This window comes from Punica granatum, chromosome 5 (genome assembly GCF_007655135.1).
Source record: "Punica granatum isolate Tunisia-2019 chromosome 5, ASM765513v2, whole genome shotgun sequence".
Lineage (NCBI taxonomy): Eukaryota > Viridiplantae > Streptophyta > Magnoliopsida > Myrtales > Lythraceae > Punica > Punica granatum.
In genome coordinates this window covers 443693-459780 of record NC_045131.1, presented here as the reverse complement: position 1 = coordinate 459780, position 16088 = coordinate 443693, and the positions used below count along the sequence as shown (strand labels likewise).

Sequence of the window (16088 nt, the reverse complement as noted above, 5' to 3'; positions counted from 1 at the left end):
TAAGCTCTTTTAAAGAAGGTGGGAAGAACAAAGATATCTTTACTTTTTTTGTTGCCATAAATCTGAACTTTTCGAATTGAATACAAGGAAATTATCCAGTCATTTATGGTGAGACTTAATAAAACATTCGACGTATCTAACAGAATCGTGTTGCCTTAAAAATGGGTTGAGGGTTCCGGATGTCATCTTGGCTTTGTATAAGTCGAATTTCCAAGCTGCTAGTTTGAGGATCAAAGCCGGCAGCTATGTAGTCCTTGACAGTTCTCTGAAGTAGAGCCTGCAAACGGTAGCACCAGTACAATAGTCAAGATTGATTCTGATATAATGAATACAATTTCAAGCAAAGAGCCTCTAGATCAGATCCCCAGAGGGGCGAGTCAGCTTAACCAAATAAGCGAGCTCACAGATAACAAAAATAACAGGGACCTGCAAACTTGATACTGCAAGCTCTGCTGCCTTGTCAAGATTGTCGGGATATTTCTGGTTAGAGCATTAAAACATTGTCATCAGAATAGATGATGAAAGGATTGTTATAAATTTGATTACAAGTTCTGGCTGGGATTTTAGAGCACCACACTCACATTGCTCCATCCGAGCAGAAGTGCGGTCATAAGATCTCCAGTACCCTACAAGCATAGTCATGTCATATCAGAGTGATGCATCCAAACATCATATTCGGATAGACACATTTTTTTATCCTACATAAATTTCCATACCGTAAAATATGCAGGTATTCTGGGAATTGAAATCTTGAACTGCTCGGGAGGCTGACCCTGCAAGATTGAGAAACCCCATAATTTCGCACTTATACGCGTTGCTAAGAAAATGAATGCCGCATTATTACCCTGTGAACTTCAGAAAAGATTCCGAACAATTCGAGAAATAATACAAGAATTGTAATGTGAACATTGTGGTCCAAAGCTCATTATCAATATGTTCAGTAAGGTTTGAGAATATATTTTGGCCACCTAAGAGGTTCCCATGGGAATTTGTGTACATATTTACAAACCCCACCTTTGCCTTCTGATGACTACCAATGAGGAGAAGATTCCCATCTATGTTTATGCTTGTTATCACCACCTGGACAGGATGAATGAGGTTTCCACGCTTCAGAACAAAATTCTCAAAAGAAAGCAAAATCCTCACTACCGGGTATAGTGGAAGAAATTTGCCAATTGAGAAAGACAAAAGATTCTGTAAATTGAAGGACCTCCCTCTTTGCGGAAATTAAATTCAATGATCAAGGTTAGAATGGCTGTGCTATGTGAGCGTTCCTTGGATGTTCCCAATATCTATGAATTCTACTTGACTATATCTAGTTATTTTATCTCCCAACAACTAGTCAATTTCTCTCTTTCACCTTGGGAATTGATATAATCTTTTCTAATGTTTTTCGATAAACTCACATCATCGAAGTATGATGTGAATGACGATTTGCGACAAATTTAAGTTCCGACTAATATATATTTCCAAACTCACCTCCAGGAACTAACAGCTTTGCACAGCTTTTTTAACAATAAAAAGTAACATACATGACTTATTCTAACCAAGACAGTTAATAACAATACCTTTGAAGGGCCATCATCTCTTGTAATGGGGATTCTTGTTTTTATGAGCTGAGTTTTTGGTTCTTTGTAAATATTGTTCAGTTTAATGAAGCAAAACCACTTATGAAAAGGACAAAAACAATACCTTTGATGGACCAACATCATGAAGAGCATTACAAGCTTCCCAGCCATCTGCTTCAGACTCAATCCTGTGACATGAAATTCTGATCAGAAGGCAGGTAGCCAATAAAATACTGAGGATGGAAGTTGCACCAAGGATCCTTCTATTTCTAGGTAAGTGGTGCTGTCAATGTTGAGGCAACTGATCAGAGAACACCAATTAATGTTTTTGTTTGCAATAAAACTGCAGAGATTTTGTGCATAATGTGCTCAATTACATTCCACACACAGAAAGAGTGAGCATTAAATTTAACATTGTGGATACTAGAAAATACCTGCATCCACTCAAGAGTTCTGCCTCAAATTGATTAGGAGTCAACATTGAGGCTACTGGAACAACCTAAAATTAAGGAGTTGTTATCTAGGGAAATGTACCCGCATACACATTAAGATACAGTACACAAACTAATATTATACAAAACCTGTATCCCTTACATGAATAGGTAAAAACTAGCAGAATGCACTTGACATGATAACAATATGAATCTCTGCTGGTATGATATTGAATGTATTTGACAATCTCCCCCAACTCAAGTTCTATACTTGGAAAACTTGCCAAATAAGTAATTGAACTCACCTTCTGCCGATAGACTGAAACAAGGTCCTGTGGGACATAAAGCTTTCCCTCATCGCCCATCACCGGATCACAAACTGGACAAGAAGCCCCTGAACTTGTGAGATATATATAAACAGATATCATCCTGCTCGCTCTAATTTGAGGAGAAAATAGGAGGATGACGATGAGTGGGCAAGGAAGGTTCATGGGTGCTAATTCACGAATTAAACTCGCAATCATGATTAAGACAGGATCCATATAAACAAAAAAACATATAGAATGGAATGCTACTTTGCCTGGAAATCTGGAAATAAAAGGATGACCTTCATTTCTTGTGGTTTATGAAGCTCTTCATTCATCAGGACAGTATCACTTATTTGTTAAATAAATTTTCAACATCCAAACCAGCAGAAGGAACTTTCACGATTTGATATTGAAAACAAGAAAATTTCCAACATTCATTAACAACTAACCATATACGAGATTTGGGTTCACCGAACGGAGCTTCTTGACGACTTCCAAAACAGTGTCCAGAAAAGAGACAGAACCGATATAACCTGTAAATGCCGCATGCAACAACTGAAAAATGTGAGGAAGGTTCAAACAAATAAAGGAAGTTAGTTTGCAAATACGATCCTCAACCAAACAGTTCCAGTCAATCAGTAGGTTCAAGAGTAAAGACAATGATCACGCATGTAGCCAAATGTGACAGTCCATACAAGACAAGTATCTAGTATCCGTATGCAGCTAATCACTTCTCGTTAAGAATTCAATTAACTATTCCATAAAGACGCGGGGATGACAAGATCCACCCACCCAAGAACCACAAAGCCATCATATCTACACGGTGAACCGTGCAGCAATAAGGAGAACATGAACTATCAAAATACCTGTTAATAGATGCGTATAATATAGGAGATCGTTCGCTTCAAGGCCCTCAATCAATTCCCATAGCTGCTGACCATTCAGAACCTGACCCTTGAAAGTTGGGTATCCTGCGAAGATTTGATATATATATTATCAAGCAATACGAACTATCATATTCCCGGAATGCCTCATAAAGTTGTTGTCAAATGATGTTGGACCAAAGCCGGGACCAAATTTCTCCGAGTTCTCGATGCAAAAAAAGCTAAGCAGAGGCTTGCCTGTGTGGTTTGAGAACTGTACGGAATTGACGGGATCTACATCGTAGCCCAACAATTGAAGAGGAAAGACAGCCGATTTGTTGCCAACATATCCCTGAAATATATTACAGGGTGCCACGGCAATTCAAGACAAAAGAGAACCCTTACAAGCTCAACACTGAAAATAAATAACCATGCAATCGCAGACACAGCAGCTCCAGAAATGCTATCGGTAACGAAAGCTACTGATCAGCTACAGCTAGCTAGAGGAGACAGACGATTCAAGCACTCGGAGAGAGTTGTGCATTGTAATCTAATGAATGAAGAGAGAGAGCAATCAAAAGAAACGGTCAAACTCAATTATTCAGCTTCCTCGACTTTCTCAAACTTTGTTTGCAACCAAACGCAGAGGAAAATGGGCTGGGTGAAATGAATGTAATCAGTGACCTGGACAGTGTGGGATTGAATGCTGAGGACTCGACCCGTCTCGGAAGGCAAAGCCAGAGAAAGGATCGGAGGAGCCATTCTGAGCTTCTTCGGACCGCTCAACCTTCGGGGCCGACCAGAGACGCAGAAACTGATGACAGGAGATTTGACTGAGGAGGAGTGGGCAAAGGGAGAAAGTCGACGGGATGAGTTGTTGCTCTGCCTGGAGCTGGAGAGAGGGACTGAATAATTTTCCGGGAAAATTCGAAGATGCGGGCGGCTCATGAATTAATAAGCAGTCTCAGGGAGAGAAAGGAAGGAAGGCGTCGCCTAGAGGAGAGAAGAGGAGGGAGGGGAGGCGGGCAGTCAGACGACTGATTGCGTCTCTCTCTCTCTTCTTTTTGTCTTTTGTTTTTGATGGGGTTGGTTGGATTTATATGGACAAAATTGACAATTTAGTCCCTAAAATATACATCTCACGACAAATTGATCCCTAAAATATATTATGTGTACTAATTAGTTCGAATGTTTGAAACGTTAGAACCAATTAGTCCTTCCGTTCGAAAAAGTGGTAGGTCCCTAACGGAACGTGCCTCTCATAGCTGTTAATTGCCACTGTAGATCTGTACCTCACTATCCAGCCTTCCTCCATTTTCCCTTTCCATGTTTTGAACAAAAAACCCTAAAACTCGAGAACAGAAAAATGCAAAAACAACAAAAAAATATGAAGAGAACCCCAGCAATTTCACCCCAAGAAAGGTAAATACCCGAGATCCCGAGAAATAGAAAAAACAACAACACATAGACAGGAAAACCAAGTATCAGAGAACCCCCACATAGAAGAAGAAGAAGCATCAGCAAGCCGAGAAGAAAAAGAAGAAGCCAATGCTGTATCTTGGAAACCAATGCCATGAAGCTTTGTTATTAATGATTGAGCAAGAGCTATCTTTATCTTGGGCCACCGGTAGATCGCATTTGTCCGCGCTTAAAACTGAGAGAGAGGTCAGAATTGCAACAACTATTCATCAATAAGCTCCATGTGCTTTAATCAGCGGTGAGCTTTGAGATTAATTTGATCCTACAATAACCTCTTGCTATATCACTTAAACTACTACTTATTCAGCAAAAAAAAAAAAAAAAACTCATACAACTACTTGACTTGCAAGTGAATCACAATAGAAGATTTATATTGTCATCACATGACATTTACTTGCAATCCATCTGATGAACTAGAAATGGAAAAAACTCGCAGCTAGTGTGCTTTTCTCAATTTTACAGAAATTGGGGTAAGTATTTTCTGGAAAGTGTATCCTTTAGCAATTGGGATTCATAAGGTGAAAGATCTTCAAATTTAGCACATTTCCCTGTTGAAAGCAAAAGAAAGATTTTACCTCAAACATTCCCTGATATAGCCAAAGAGACTTGCAACTGCAATCAACTCTAATCAATTCAAAATCATAATCTCTTTCTCTCTCGCTCTCTCTAGCATTTATTTCTTCATCTTCTTCCTCGTTCCCCCTCCCTTTTCCCCATGTGCACCCAGCAAGACAATCTTGAAAGCTCCTCCAGACCAAACCTTTCCCTCCACCTCCCTCTTTCTTACTGTGCATTCAGAAATAAAGTAGAGAGAGAATTATGCCTTGTTTAGAGAGAGAAAGAGTGAGCTTGCTACAATTTCATCTCCACATTTTCCGAGGAATCCATTCATGGGCTGCTCTGCTTCGAGGCCAGAAACCCTTCTCACCAGAAACCAAGAAGACTCATCTTCATCTTCCTCTTTCATTCCACCATCTCTCTATTCAACTCATCGAAGTCGCCTAGGGCTTTCCCCTTCCCGACGCCTCTCGTCCACTACCCGCTTCTCCGGAAGGGCGATACCCACCACCTTGTCTCCCTCACATCCACCACCTATGGCTCCCTCCACCTCATTGACCTTAAGATCCCTGACGTGAACGGTTAGGACTACCCTGATCAACTCCAGATGATAGTCCCCACCAACAAGAGTCAGTCTTTAATGGATTCCGAGGACTCAGCATCGCCGGATTCTATCATCAATACTTGGGAGCTCATGGACGGCCTTGATGACGCCAACTTCGACTCGTGTCCTATGTCCAACAGTTCCTTCAATTTCGACCGCCCCCTTGAGGTCTGGGCTAAGCCTAGCTCCTGCAGGTTCACCACTTTTGATGGGTCTGTGAGGGAACTGCATGATCTTTCTGAATCAGTGGAGAAGCACCCGTCTTCCTAGACAAAGCCCTTGTGAAAGCATTTATCCAAGGAAGCTCTGCAAGCTAAAATGGACCCTAATGTGGTCTACAGTTATAGGGGGGCATTGTCGTCTAGGCAGTTGGGGTGGAATCAAAATGGAAGTTCTAAGCCCCTAAAGGAATCGCAATCGCTCCCCCGGAGAACCTCGTCGCGTGTTGATCATTTTCAATCTCTGTTGGTGGTTGCAGGAGATGATCGGGTATTACTGTATTTCACCACCTTAAGAGGGATTAGGAAGACATATGAGACACTCTAAATTGCAGAAAACTTTTGGTCGAATTTGATGATTGGAGTGGAAGCAAGTGGATCAAGTAGGGTTTGATCGGATTTTAAGGAAAGCACCAATTTTGGGCAATTTGGGGCGGGAAGGATTTTCTAAGGATTTGACTTGAGGGACGACCAACACAGTGGCAATTAACGGCCATGAGAGGCACGTTCCGTCAGGGACCTACCGCTTTTTCAAACGGAAGGGCCAATTGGTTCTAACGTTTGGATTAATTAGTATACATAATATATTTCAGGGATCAATTTGCCGTGAGACGTATATTTCAGGGATCAAATTATCAATTTTATCGATTTGTATGTTTGACAGAATAAATAAACACTAAATAAGATGTCAACATGACGTGTCATTTTTATTTAATTATTATTATTATTATTTCTTATTTAAGATGAGATCAAGAGTTTTTTTTTTGACTAATCTTGCTTCAACATTGGAACGAACAGCAGGTAAAAATTTTCTAACACGCGCGTTGAATTGCAAGTGGAAACCATTTCTCATGAAATTAATTTGGCAACTAAATCACATTTTATAGGTTGCGTTTGGATTGAGAGTTTAATTTTAGAATCATGATTTTGATTTTAACTCTACCCACCACAAAAAAAAAATACGTTTCACAAGTCAAATTTATAATACCATCTCATTTATTATTTTCTACAATCAAAATTAAAATTACTTTAATTCTAAAACTAAACGCACTCTTAATTACTTAATATAAGATGAACATGCTATTGTTTGTCAGTAATATTATTATTCTTATTATTATATTTATATTATTGTTATTTGAGAATTTGCGTGCTAACGTACAGCTAATTATCTCCTATTTTGCTCGTTGGCTTCTAGAAACATGATGTATAAATTATTATTGATTTATTTAAGTGTCAAATATATGAGCCGAGAGAACCAAATATAGTCCATTCACTTTATTTATTTAATTATTTTGTAAATCCCATCTAGAATATTGTAATTCATCATTACATGGTCTGTTTTTTTTGAAGCTACAAGAGACTTAAAATAAGGCTAAAACAAATGAAAATATAACTAAACGGGCAATAAACTTCATATCGATTAGCGACGGAAGTCGTATATAAAAGCTTTTGATTTCTAGATAAAGATTCGTGTCACTACGATGCACTTCATTTTGAACTATTTCAGATCAAACAAAAATATATAAATTGGAATAGTTAATAAATCGGATTTAACAGATTGTCGCAAAATTGGATATAGATAGAAAACATCATCATATATATATATATATAGATAGAGAGAGAGAGAGATAGATAGATAGATAGATATATATATGTATATGTGTGTATACATGTGACGTTAAAAGTACAGGACTGGTTTCCCGCCAATGCCAATGCCAATGCCTCCCCTTGTGCCCCTTTCCATTTTCAGGGTCTGAGGGGGTTCCCTGCGCTGCTCTGCTGGCTCACTTGTGTGTGCCAGAAGAATGGACCCTGGCTGTTCCCAAAATTGGCAGGTCCGTCTAGTCCAATCCAGAAATAAACTGGACTAATTAATAAGAAAGATAATATCAGATGGTTTTATTCGACATCGGTCATTGTAATATGCAGCTCTCAGAATTAATCCTTCTGTCCTTTCCTTTTTCATTTTTTGATATACAAACGAATCACTCTTTGAATTGTTTTCACAAGTTGCTGGCCCGGTCGAATCACATATTGTTTTTACTCAACAGTCAGTGAATGTCCATTCATAACAAAAGCAAGTACAAGGTAATATGATCACGACAAAGATCACATGGGCTGGACAAAATATAGCAAATCTATCATGCATACCGTCGCTCAATATAATTGGGCTTTTTTTCAATGTAGTTCAGTTTTAGGTTGTGCGAGCGTTTAGCCTTATTTTTTTGAACATTTTCCTGTATGATAGGTGTTTGTGTTGGGTGGGCTTTTCCTGGCCCAAAAGTGTTTTAGGGTGTAAAAATAAAAAAAAAAAGAGTGCGGCAATCAAAAGTTACACAGTGAGATAAGAACCGACCGGAGTTGACCAAAGCAGCCAGGACAGTATCTTTCCTTCCGGTCCCTCCCAAGGATCGCTCTCTACTGTCGGCTGTCCCTTCTCTCTCTCTCTCTCTCTCTCTCTCTCTGTGCAGTTCCTGAGGAGAGGATGAAGCGGAAGAAGTGGTCGGAGCTCGAAGAGCAGACCCTGCTCGACAAGTACTCGGAGTTCTCCAACTCCGGCGCCCTTTCCAAGCTCAAGACCCGGGAGAAGAAATTCAAGCCCATCGCCGACCACGTCAACGCCGTCCACCACCTCCAGGACCCCTCCGCCTTCCCCTTCAAGTGGTCCTGGCGCGACGTCTCCATCAAAGTCCAGAACATGCGCCACCAGTACCTTGGCGTCAAGCAGAAGATCAGGGTCTCCAACGACGAGTTCAACTGGAAGGACGGCGAGAACCACTGGGAGAACTTCCTCAGGTACAAGCAGGTCTTCGGGGATGTCGAATTGGAGGTGAAAGGTAAGAAATCGGGCTGCGGCGTAGATTTCTTGGGGGATCAGGGCTTCGCTGACCTAGGTTTGCGGTACGGGATCTATTCCGGAGACGAGGATGATGAAGAGGAGGAAGAAGATGATGGCGACGGCAACGATGATGGCGATGATGATGAGGCTGCTGAACGTGGGGATCGTGATGGGTACGAAGGCAGAGGAAAATCGGCCAGCGAGGGTGATTTCGGGGAAGAGTTGCAAATTCAAGAATCGGGAAATGTTGTGTCGAGGAAATCAAAGAAAGGTTTTGGCTTCAGCTTAAACAAGAAATTGGGGCTCTTAGGGGCGCAGGCATTGGAGCTGAGAGATGTCATGGTGAGGAAAGAGGAGAAGAGGAGAGAAAGGGAGTTCGGGAGGGAGAAAAGCTCCATGGACAGACAAGAGAAGAGGAAGGAGATGGAGTTTCGGAGAGAGATGAGGCAGAGCGAGAGGGAGGAGAGGGTGGAGAACAGAGAGCTGGAGTTGGAAGAGAGGGAGCTGATGTGGGCAAGAAGGGAATTCAACAAGAGGTTGAGGCTAGAAAGGGAATTCGAGGAAGAGAGGCGGAGGAGGAGGAGGATGGAAGAGCGGAGAGAGGAAGAGGAGATGGAATGGAGAGAGAGGTTGATAGGGATGCAAATGGAGCACGAGAAGGCTATGATGCAGATGCACGCGGAGGCCTATCAGAACCAAATGCAGATCGTCGGGGTTATGGCTCGGTTGGTCTGTCAGTTCTTTGGGTCGACACACGATGCCTTGGCTGGTGGACTTGGCGGGTTGCCCCCTCAGGTTTTACAGAATTTGCAGCATCATCCTGGGGATTTGGGAGATAATGGGAAGCCCGATGCTAATTCTCCCTCAGAATTCATGTAATAATATCGAAAGCTTTGCTTCTTCTTTTTTTATGTAACTTTAACTTACATTATTGTGACCCAGTATACTCTGGTGTTTTTTTTTTTTTTTTTGTTGCATTGAATCCTTCGACACATTGCAATTGGGAATAAAATTAGGATCTTTGCTGCAAAGGCTTTTTAAATTTTGTCTTCTGGCATTGCATTGAATTTCTGGTTTTCTTTAGGTAGATAAACCTGAAGGATAGTCATGGGTTCTGCAGATTTTCGATGCCGAGTGATTAGGATCCTGGGAAAGAAGCGTGTGTTGTACGAGCAAAGAGGGCGCATCTGCATCATAAGTAATTAATTATCCTCTTGTACTTATCCAGAAAACAATCCTCTTGTCGGACTGGAGAGTTTACCTGCAGTTCTTATCCTAGCTTAACATTAGGACAGGTTACCAAAGTGAAATATTTTATCCGACTGTTCCTCCACCTTCTCCGTTTCGGCTGTTCATTCAACGACTCATCGCCAGTAGCCTCATTAGAAATGTAATATGATCCTGGGTCTCTTTTTTCCTGGCTGAGAAGGAGAAATACTGTCCGGACAGTGTTATTTCTTTTCACAAACAAGTGATTCCTAGGAGTTTTTAGAACGTATCTTGTCCTGAAATGTCGAGGTCTCTTTTGAACATTTGAGGCCTGGTGATAGGATGGACAAACTACAAGGCTTCCTCTGCAGCTAGAGGGACCATTGGTAATACCTCCTATATGCTCGTTTCGCTTCCTTCCCTGTGCGGTACCACCGCTGGTTCTTTCGGTTTGCTTACACCTCTCTGTTGCAGGCAGGGAATGTTCAGGTCAAGTTCTGCGAGAAGTGACGTAATCCTTGTGTTAGGCATGATATGGACATTCTCTTGACAACGTAATCCCACCCTTCACTGCTGAAAATTAGCAACCTCACCTAACTTGCAAACTTAACAAATCACAATACATAATCTCCTCTCCATAATGTTTTGTTCCCTATATTATTGCAGTTGTTGAGTATGTGTAAGTCTGCCATAACTTATCCTACGATTCATCTAGCAGAACAATGGATGAATTTGTTATATACAAGTATCTGTAAAGTCCCCAGCGTCTCTAATGATTGAACCTGTTATAAATGCCATGTGATTTCAGCTTTGAACAATTAAAACGCACATCTTAACCAAGACAATTTGATATATTGCTTTTGACTTTATAAATCACCAAAGAGGAAGTATCATAATCCTTGCAGGAAGTCAGTCTGACTAAGCAAGGAAAGTCGTTATGATCTATGCGTTAGGCATGGAAACACCAACTTTGTATTTTCTAGCTGTGTATTCATATCATATGCACTGGCTTTGGTGAACGTTGCCAAGTAATTTAACGAAGGATGCGGCGAGAGCCAGAGTCTTTTCTTCTTCTTTTTTTTGTTTTTGTTTTTTTTTTTGTTTTTTTGTTTTTTCGGTAATCTACCGCAGCGCTGCTGTTCGGTGATATAATTGGGGCCCCTTACCCCGCCTTTGAAAAACTAGAGTCCTAGTTGCTAATAACAGTTCCTTAGTAATCATCTTGCCTTGAGTGGATGAGAAGTATAATAAGAGTGCACATTAAAGTCCGTCCCCAGGAGTGGACCACCGTCTCTTACTGTTATTAGAATAGAATGCAAAAACCATATTAAAAAGCCTGGCTTTCCTTTTCTTAATGGGAATATCTAAAAGTTGAGAAGGGGGCTGTCTTGGTGTGGCCCATTTACATTGGTTCAAATCAATGTCAATCTTTTAGCCCGACTTCCCGTTCCAAAGATTCATTTTTGCCCACTCCTTCACACGGGCGTTCATATTCATCATAATAAAGCAAGAGAAGTCTCATCACAGGAGGGTACTCTGCGGGTTTGCAGCTCGTTCTTAGCTGAATGCCCGAGAAAGTTGCAGTTGCAGAAGCAGCCCAGCATACTTCATCACAATCCCCTGAGCTCCACCGTACCGTAAAACGCTGAGTGAGGAGAGAAGGAGGAGGAGGATGGGGAATAGCATAGGAGGAGGAAGGAAGAGAGCAAAGGTGATGAAGGTTAACGGTGAAGTCTTCAAGTTGAAGACTCCGATCCGAGCTTTGGAGGTCGTCAAGGACTACCCTGGCCATGTCCTGATGGACTCGGAGGCAGTGAAGCATTTTGGTATCAGAGCACAGCCTATGGAATCGCAGCAGGAGCTCAGGCCAAAGAAGGTTTACTTCCTAGTGGAGTTGCCTAAGTTTCCTGAGCATGAAAAGGCTCCTCCTAGGAGGGTGAGGTCCGGCATAAACATGACCGCAAAGGACCGTCTCGAGTGTCTCATGTTGTCTCGGAGATCCGTATCTGACCTTGCAGCGGCCAGGCCGTCTTCAGGGCCGATGATGCTGTCTGACAGGGGCCAGCAGCAACAAGGCCGTGAACCGATGCAGGTGAAGTTGAGGATCCCGAGGGCCCAACTGGCTAAATTGGTGGAGGAGAGTGAAGATGGAGTGGATGTGGCTGACAAGATTCTTGATCTCTATATGATGAATTCCTCTCCCCAGGAACCTCAGGTTAAGCCCTCTCTAATTGGCAACAAGATCAATGTCGACAGCTTCAGGGGGCATCAGGTAATGCTGAGTTCTAATGAAGCTCCTCAATACTTTCAGTTCCCAGTTCTTTTGCCTTGAACTAACCAAAGTCTTCAAGAAAAGAACATAATCTTTACAATCATTGTATATGCCCGGTCTCCGGGGATGGACCGAGGGGGGCAGTCGGCCCCCTAAATTTTCGATGCTAATTTAAGTATTATTGTCCAATTTTTGATAAAATTCCTTATGTTCACCCTCTTAACTTGTGGAAATTACCGTCCTATTTCCATACTTAAAGAGTCCCCCCTTGACGGTCTCCAAATCTGATTCCGTCCCTTTGCTCGATGTTGTTCAGGTTTATCATCAATATTATTATGTAAATTCATTAGGAGAAGCACCCACCAACCTGGGGTAGACAAGTAGCAAATCGAGCTCGTGGGCATTGTATCTTCATTGTCTGTCCGTCCATGTGGTCATCAGTACCTCCCTCCGCAGTCCGTGCATATGAGCTAAATCATTTTTAAGCACGTTCATAGCATAAAAACCCATACCACCAATTGAAGGGGTTTTAACCGCCTTTTTTATTATGTAATTAAAAGGAAAAAAAATCAAGTTCTTAACAATGTTAATTCAAATAGATAAGCATGCAAATGCAAAGTTGCATTTTGTTGACCATGTGGATTGGATCCGCGTGAAGCCAAAGAAGACATGATTTCCTCTTTTTCCTCTTCCGGTGTCGAAAGTAAGATGTGTGCGTTTTCTCCTTTGCATTATTGTGGAAAGAGCCAATTCTTCCACCGAATGAAGAAGAGCCAATTGTTTACCAAAAAAAAGAAAAAAGAAAAGAAAATCAACTGTTAAAGAAGGGGGTCAAATTTCTAGTGCTGAAGAAGTTGGATTAATTATCCAGAAAAAAAGAAGTTGGATTAATTGTTTAACTATAAAAAGAAAAGGAAAAAAAAAAGGTCGAATTGTTTGAATAGGTCTGCTCAGCTCGATGTTCCAAATAGAATTCCAGAATTTTCTCAAGATTATAGTTTATAAACTGTCATAATTTAGATTCCATACTTAATTAGCTTAACATGCGTGCATGCGCGCGTGTGTGTGTCTTTATTCTTTCTTGGCGGGGTCATGAGATCGTTAATATGTCAAGCTTATCAAAAACCTACCACTTTATTTTCTTTGTTCCCATCCGGTAGATTAAAGTTTGTGCTCTTGTTTGGTGCGCGTGAATAGTTGGTTTATTTATTTATTTATCTTTCCTTTCTGCTGAATTAATGAGTAACAATAATCAATGGAGAGGGAAAGAATCTAACATGATATGATAATAAGCATAGAACCCTTTTTCTCTTTCTGCTGCGAGTGATAAAAAATGAAAAGACTTTTTAGTGAGAGGGGAATTAATAGCAAGCTTTTGAAAGAGATGTATGGTTGCTGTACAATGACGAGGACCACAAAAGCTGCTAGCTAGAAATGAATACATAATATTAAAGAAGATTGGCATATATAATATCTAGCCACACACACAGCTCCTAACCCTCATCAGCATCCGCCTTATGTCAGCGCTCTAGCTAGGGATCCCAATCTCATCGATACATGCCTCCTTTTCTTTTTTCCTTTTCAGTACTCTTGTTTGACGTTTTTTTGCCTCGATAATATGAATATGCAGAAACGGGTGAGTTTCAACATGGTGGAAGAAAGGGAAACCCATCATCTTGCCCCGCTTATCGATATATAGCTGGTGCAAAGATCTTCAGCTGGTTGCGTTGGCTATGAGGAATACAAACATGTGCTGCTGTGTAGGTCTCAGTATTTCTCTGTAAAGTTAAAAAGTTGCTGGGTTTTCCCAAGAAGAATTTGCATGCGGTTCGTAAGTTTTACAAATTGTAAAAACACGGTTGCTGTGTAGGATTGAACTAATTAGATTAAATAGTTAGTATCAAAAGACGGTGTAACGTAGTGACGTATGCTCTCATCTGGTAACTTAAAGGTTTCAGATTCGATGCTCAATGTAGTCAACCCGTGCCCCCTTATATTAATTATTAAAATTTTTATTTTATTATACTAAATTCATAAACCTCCTTATGTAACTGAAAAAAATTAAACAGTCAGTATTAGACTAACAGGCCCTAAATCGAAGGCCCGTTTTCTGAAACAGGCAGAAGGGGAGTAGAACACGTCTGGAGAAATGTACCTGAATCCATATTGCATGCTGGGCTTCATTTCAGCTTCTAATTCATATAAATGGGCTTCCTCATGGGCACTCACATCACAATGATATCATGAGTCCTAATATGGGCAGTCGAAGTTCACATATCTATATATACAATATATTACATTATATTTGAGCAGCTCCAGTGATTTTCTTTTTGGCATGACATCTAAAAAGAATCTTCAAGAGAAACACTTGCTCTTGACTTTAACCAATTAGACTTTCTTGGCTCGGTTTTTCATCAGCGATTGTTCTTCTTTTCTATAACCAAACACTACTTGTTTAAAAAAGTCCGAGAAGCTATTTACCGTAAAAAGAACGTCCAAGAAGCTAAGCTTTTGAGCCCCCCAAAACAATTCTAAACCCATAGATTAGAGATCGCATTTGGTCAAAGATGCAAGAACAATGGGTATATCATATATATATATATATATTTCTTTCGAAGATTACAAAAGTTTGGAAACGATAAATTGTGGTAAATCGGCTACTATATATATATATATATATATATATATTCATAGAGTTTGCTCTTGATCGAGTCGATTACAGTTCATGAACTTCACCTTGTTGTAAGAATCAATTAAAATGATGAAGCTACGTACTTCATTACTATGCACAGGTTAATTGCCAGAGAACACACAAACGAACTTCTGCCAACAGGCGAATTAAGAACAAAAATAAACTCACAATCTTCCAGAAATTTTTGCAGGCGAACATAACGAAACAGAACCATTCAAATTGATCTCAGCATGCGTATTCACAGATCAGTCAGGTGTTAAAAGAAGAGGGAGGGAAAGGGAAGGGGAGGGGGGCAGCGGCGTACTTTAAGAATGATATATGAATTAGTAAGGCGAGAGACTGAGAGTAGTGCGACTTTGCATGCGCATTCCTTTTCTTCTCGTCTATGATGTAGCTAGAAGATTTCCATCAGAATCATAAACAATCTTCCCAGTGAAATCCAGAGGACGGCACTTCTCGCCCTTCATTATCGTCTTCCTCCATAGAGCTTCTTCATCATCGTCATATTGATCACAATCATCATAATAATGGTCCTCGTGCACTTTCCTCCAGGAAATCATCTTCAACAGAGCTTTGCTGCTCAGATTTCTGTTCATCTTCAACACGAGCTTTTTGTTGGGCCGCTGAAGTACTGATGAAGGAGGAGGAGGAGAAGACTTGTTCTTCTTAGAATTTTTCTTGCCGTTTTTGGCCGACTTTCTTGCCTTGCTGCCGAGAGAAGAGCATAGCAAAGCCACAGAAGAGAACACAGAGAAAACTGACATTATCAGCCAGCTAGGACCACAGTACAGTAGTATAGACGATCGGCGCAGTACTCGATAGCTAGCTAGCTAGCTAAGGATTTGAAATCGTTCGTGTGGGTGTGTGTGTGTGCGCGTGCGTGTGATATTTGGGTTGTATATACATATGCTGGTTATGGAAGCTTGCTTGCTTGCATGCAAAGGTCCTTGCCATGGCTAGCTCCTTATATATACCCCCACAGATAAGGATTAGCTCGAGAACCTAATTACTTTTAGAGAGTTGAATGTGGAAAATGCGGGACCGATC

General features: G+C 40.9%; 4 protein-coding genes across 7 annotated transcripts; 3 read left to right on the top strand and 1 right to left on the bottom strand.

Annotated features, from left to right (window-relative positions):
• Positions 1-17: 17 nt before the first annotated feature.
• LOC116207477 (pyridoxal kinase) lies at positions 18-4243 on the bottom strand. Of its 2 annotated transcripts, XM_031540434.1 has the most exons (12): positions 3855-4243; positions 3429-3522; positions 3174-3278; positions 2757-2840; positions 2305-2378; positions 2003-2067; positions 1693-1756; positions 1015-1080; positions 717-773; positions 582-626; positions 427-480; positions 18-277 (listed from the first exon to the last, which is right to left on the bottom strand). In XM_031540434.1, the coding sequence occupies exons 1-12, from the start codon at positions 4116-4118 to the stop codon at positions 137-139; spliced, it is 1113 nt and encodes a 370-aa protein (XP_031396294.1). In that variant the 5' UTR covers positions 4119-4243; the 3' UTR covers positions 18-136. The 2 variants fall into 2 exon arrangements, with proteins under 2 accessions (XP_031396294.1, XP_031396295.1); XM_031540435.1 differs by lacking the exon at positions 1015-1080.
• A 131-nt stretch (positions 4244-4374) lies between these two features.
• LOC116207479 lies at positions 4375-6608 on the top strand. Its single transcript, XM_031540437.1, is given in 1 exon segment — positions 4375-6608. A coding segment is annotated over 1 exon segment (543 nt). The 5' UTR covers positions 4375-5814; the 3' UTR covers positions 6358-6608.
• A 1779-nt stretch (positions 6609-8387) lies between these two features.
• On the top strand, positions 8388-10332 carry LOC116207659 (stress response protein NST1-like). 2 transcript variants are annotated; one of them, XM_031540708.1, is made up of 2 exons: positions 8388-9743; positions 9989-10332. In XM_031540708.1, exons 1-2 carry the CDS (start codon positions 8515-8517, stop codon positions 10008-10010), a joined length of 1251 nt encoding a protein of 416 aa, XP_031396568.1. In that variant the 5' UTR covers positions 8388-8514; the 3' UTR covers positions 10011-10332. The 2 variants fall into 2 exon arrangements, with proteins under 2 accessions (XP_031396568.1, XP_031396569.1); XM_031540709.1 differs by having other exon boundaries at positions 9953-10332.
• Positions 10333-11456: 1124 nt separating this feature from the next.
• Positions 11457-14379, top strand: LOC116207660 (uncharacterized protein At1g66480-like). Of its 2 annotated transcripts, none has more exons than XM_031540712.1 (2): positions 11457-12349; positions 12666-13037. In XM_031540712.1, exons 1-2 carry the CDS (start codon positions 11750-11752, stop codon positions 12723-12725), a joined length of 660 nt encoding a protein of 219 aa, XP_031396572.1. In that variant the 5' UTR covers positions 11457-11749; the 3' UTR covers positions 12726-13037. The 2 variants fall into 2 exon arrangements, with proteins under 2 accessions (XP_031396572.1, XP_031396570.1); XM_031540710.1 differs by lacking the exon at positions 12666-13037 and adding an exon at positions 13980-14379 and having other exon boundaries at positions 11470-12349.
• The last annotated feature ends 1709 nt before the right edge of the window (positions 14380-16088 follow it).

Coding starts and splice junctions, on each gene's coding strand:
- LOC116207660 (XM_031540710.1), top strand. CDS start 11,750: ATGGGGAATAGCATAGGAGGAGGAAGGAAGAGAGCAAAGGTGATGAAG. Junction 12,350..13,979: donor ACAGCTTCAGGGGGCATCAG/GTAATGCTGAGT, acceptor ATGAATATGCAG/AAACGGGTGAGTTTCAACAT.
- LOC116207659 (XM_031540708.1), top strand. CDS start 8,515: ATGAAGCGGAAGAAGTGGTCGGAGCTCGAAGAGCAGACCCTGCTCGAC. Junction 9,744..9,988: donor AATTCTCCCTCAGAATTCAT/GTAATAATATCG, acceptor TGGGTTCTGCAG/ATTTTCGATGCCGAGTGATT.
- LOC116207477 (XM_031540434.1), bottom strand. CDS start 4,118: ATGAGCCGCCCGCATCTTCGAATTTTCCCGGAAAATTATTCAGTCCCT. Junction 2,068..2,304: donor TTTCAGTCTATCGGCAGAAG/GTGAGTTCAATT, acceptor CCTTAATTTTAG/GTTGTTCCAGTAGCCTCAAT. Junction 481..581: donor TTCTGCTCGGATGGAGCAAT/GTGAGTGTGGTG, acceptor TGCTCTAACCAG/AAATATCCCGACAATCTTGA.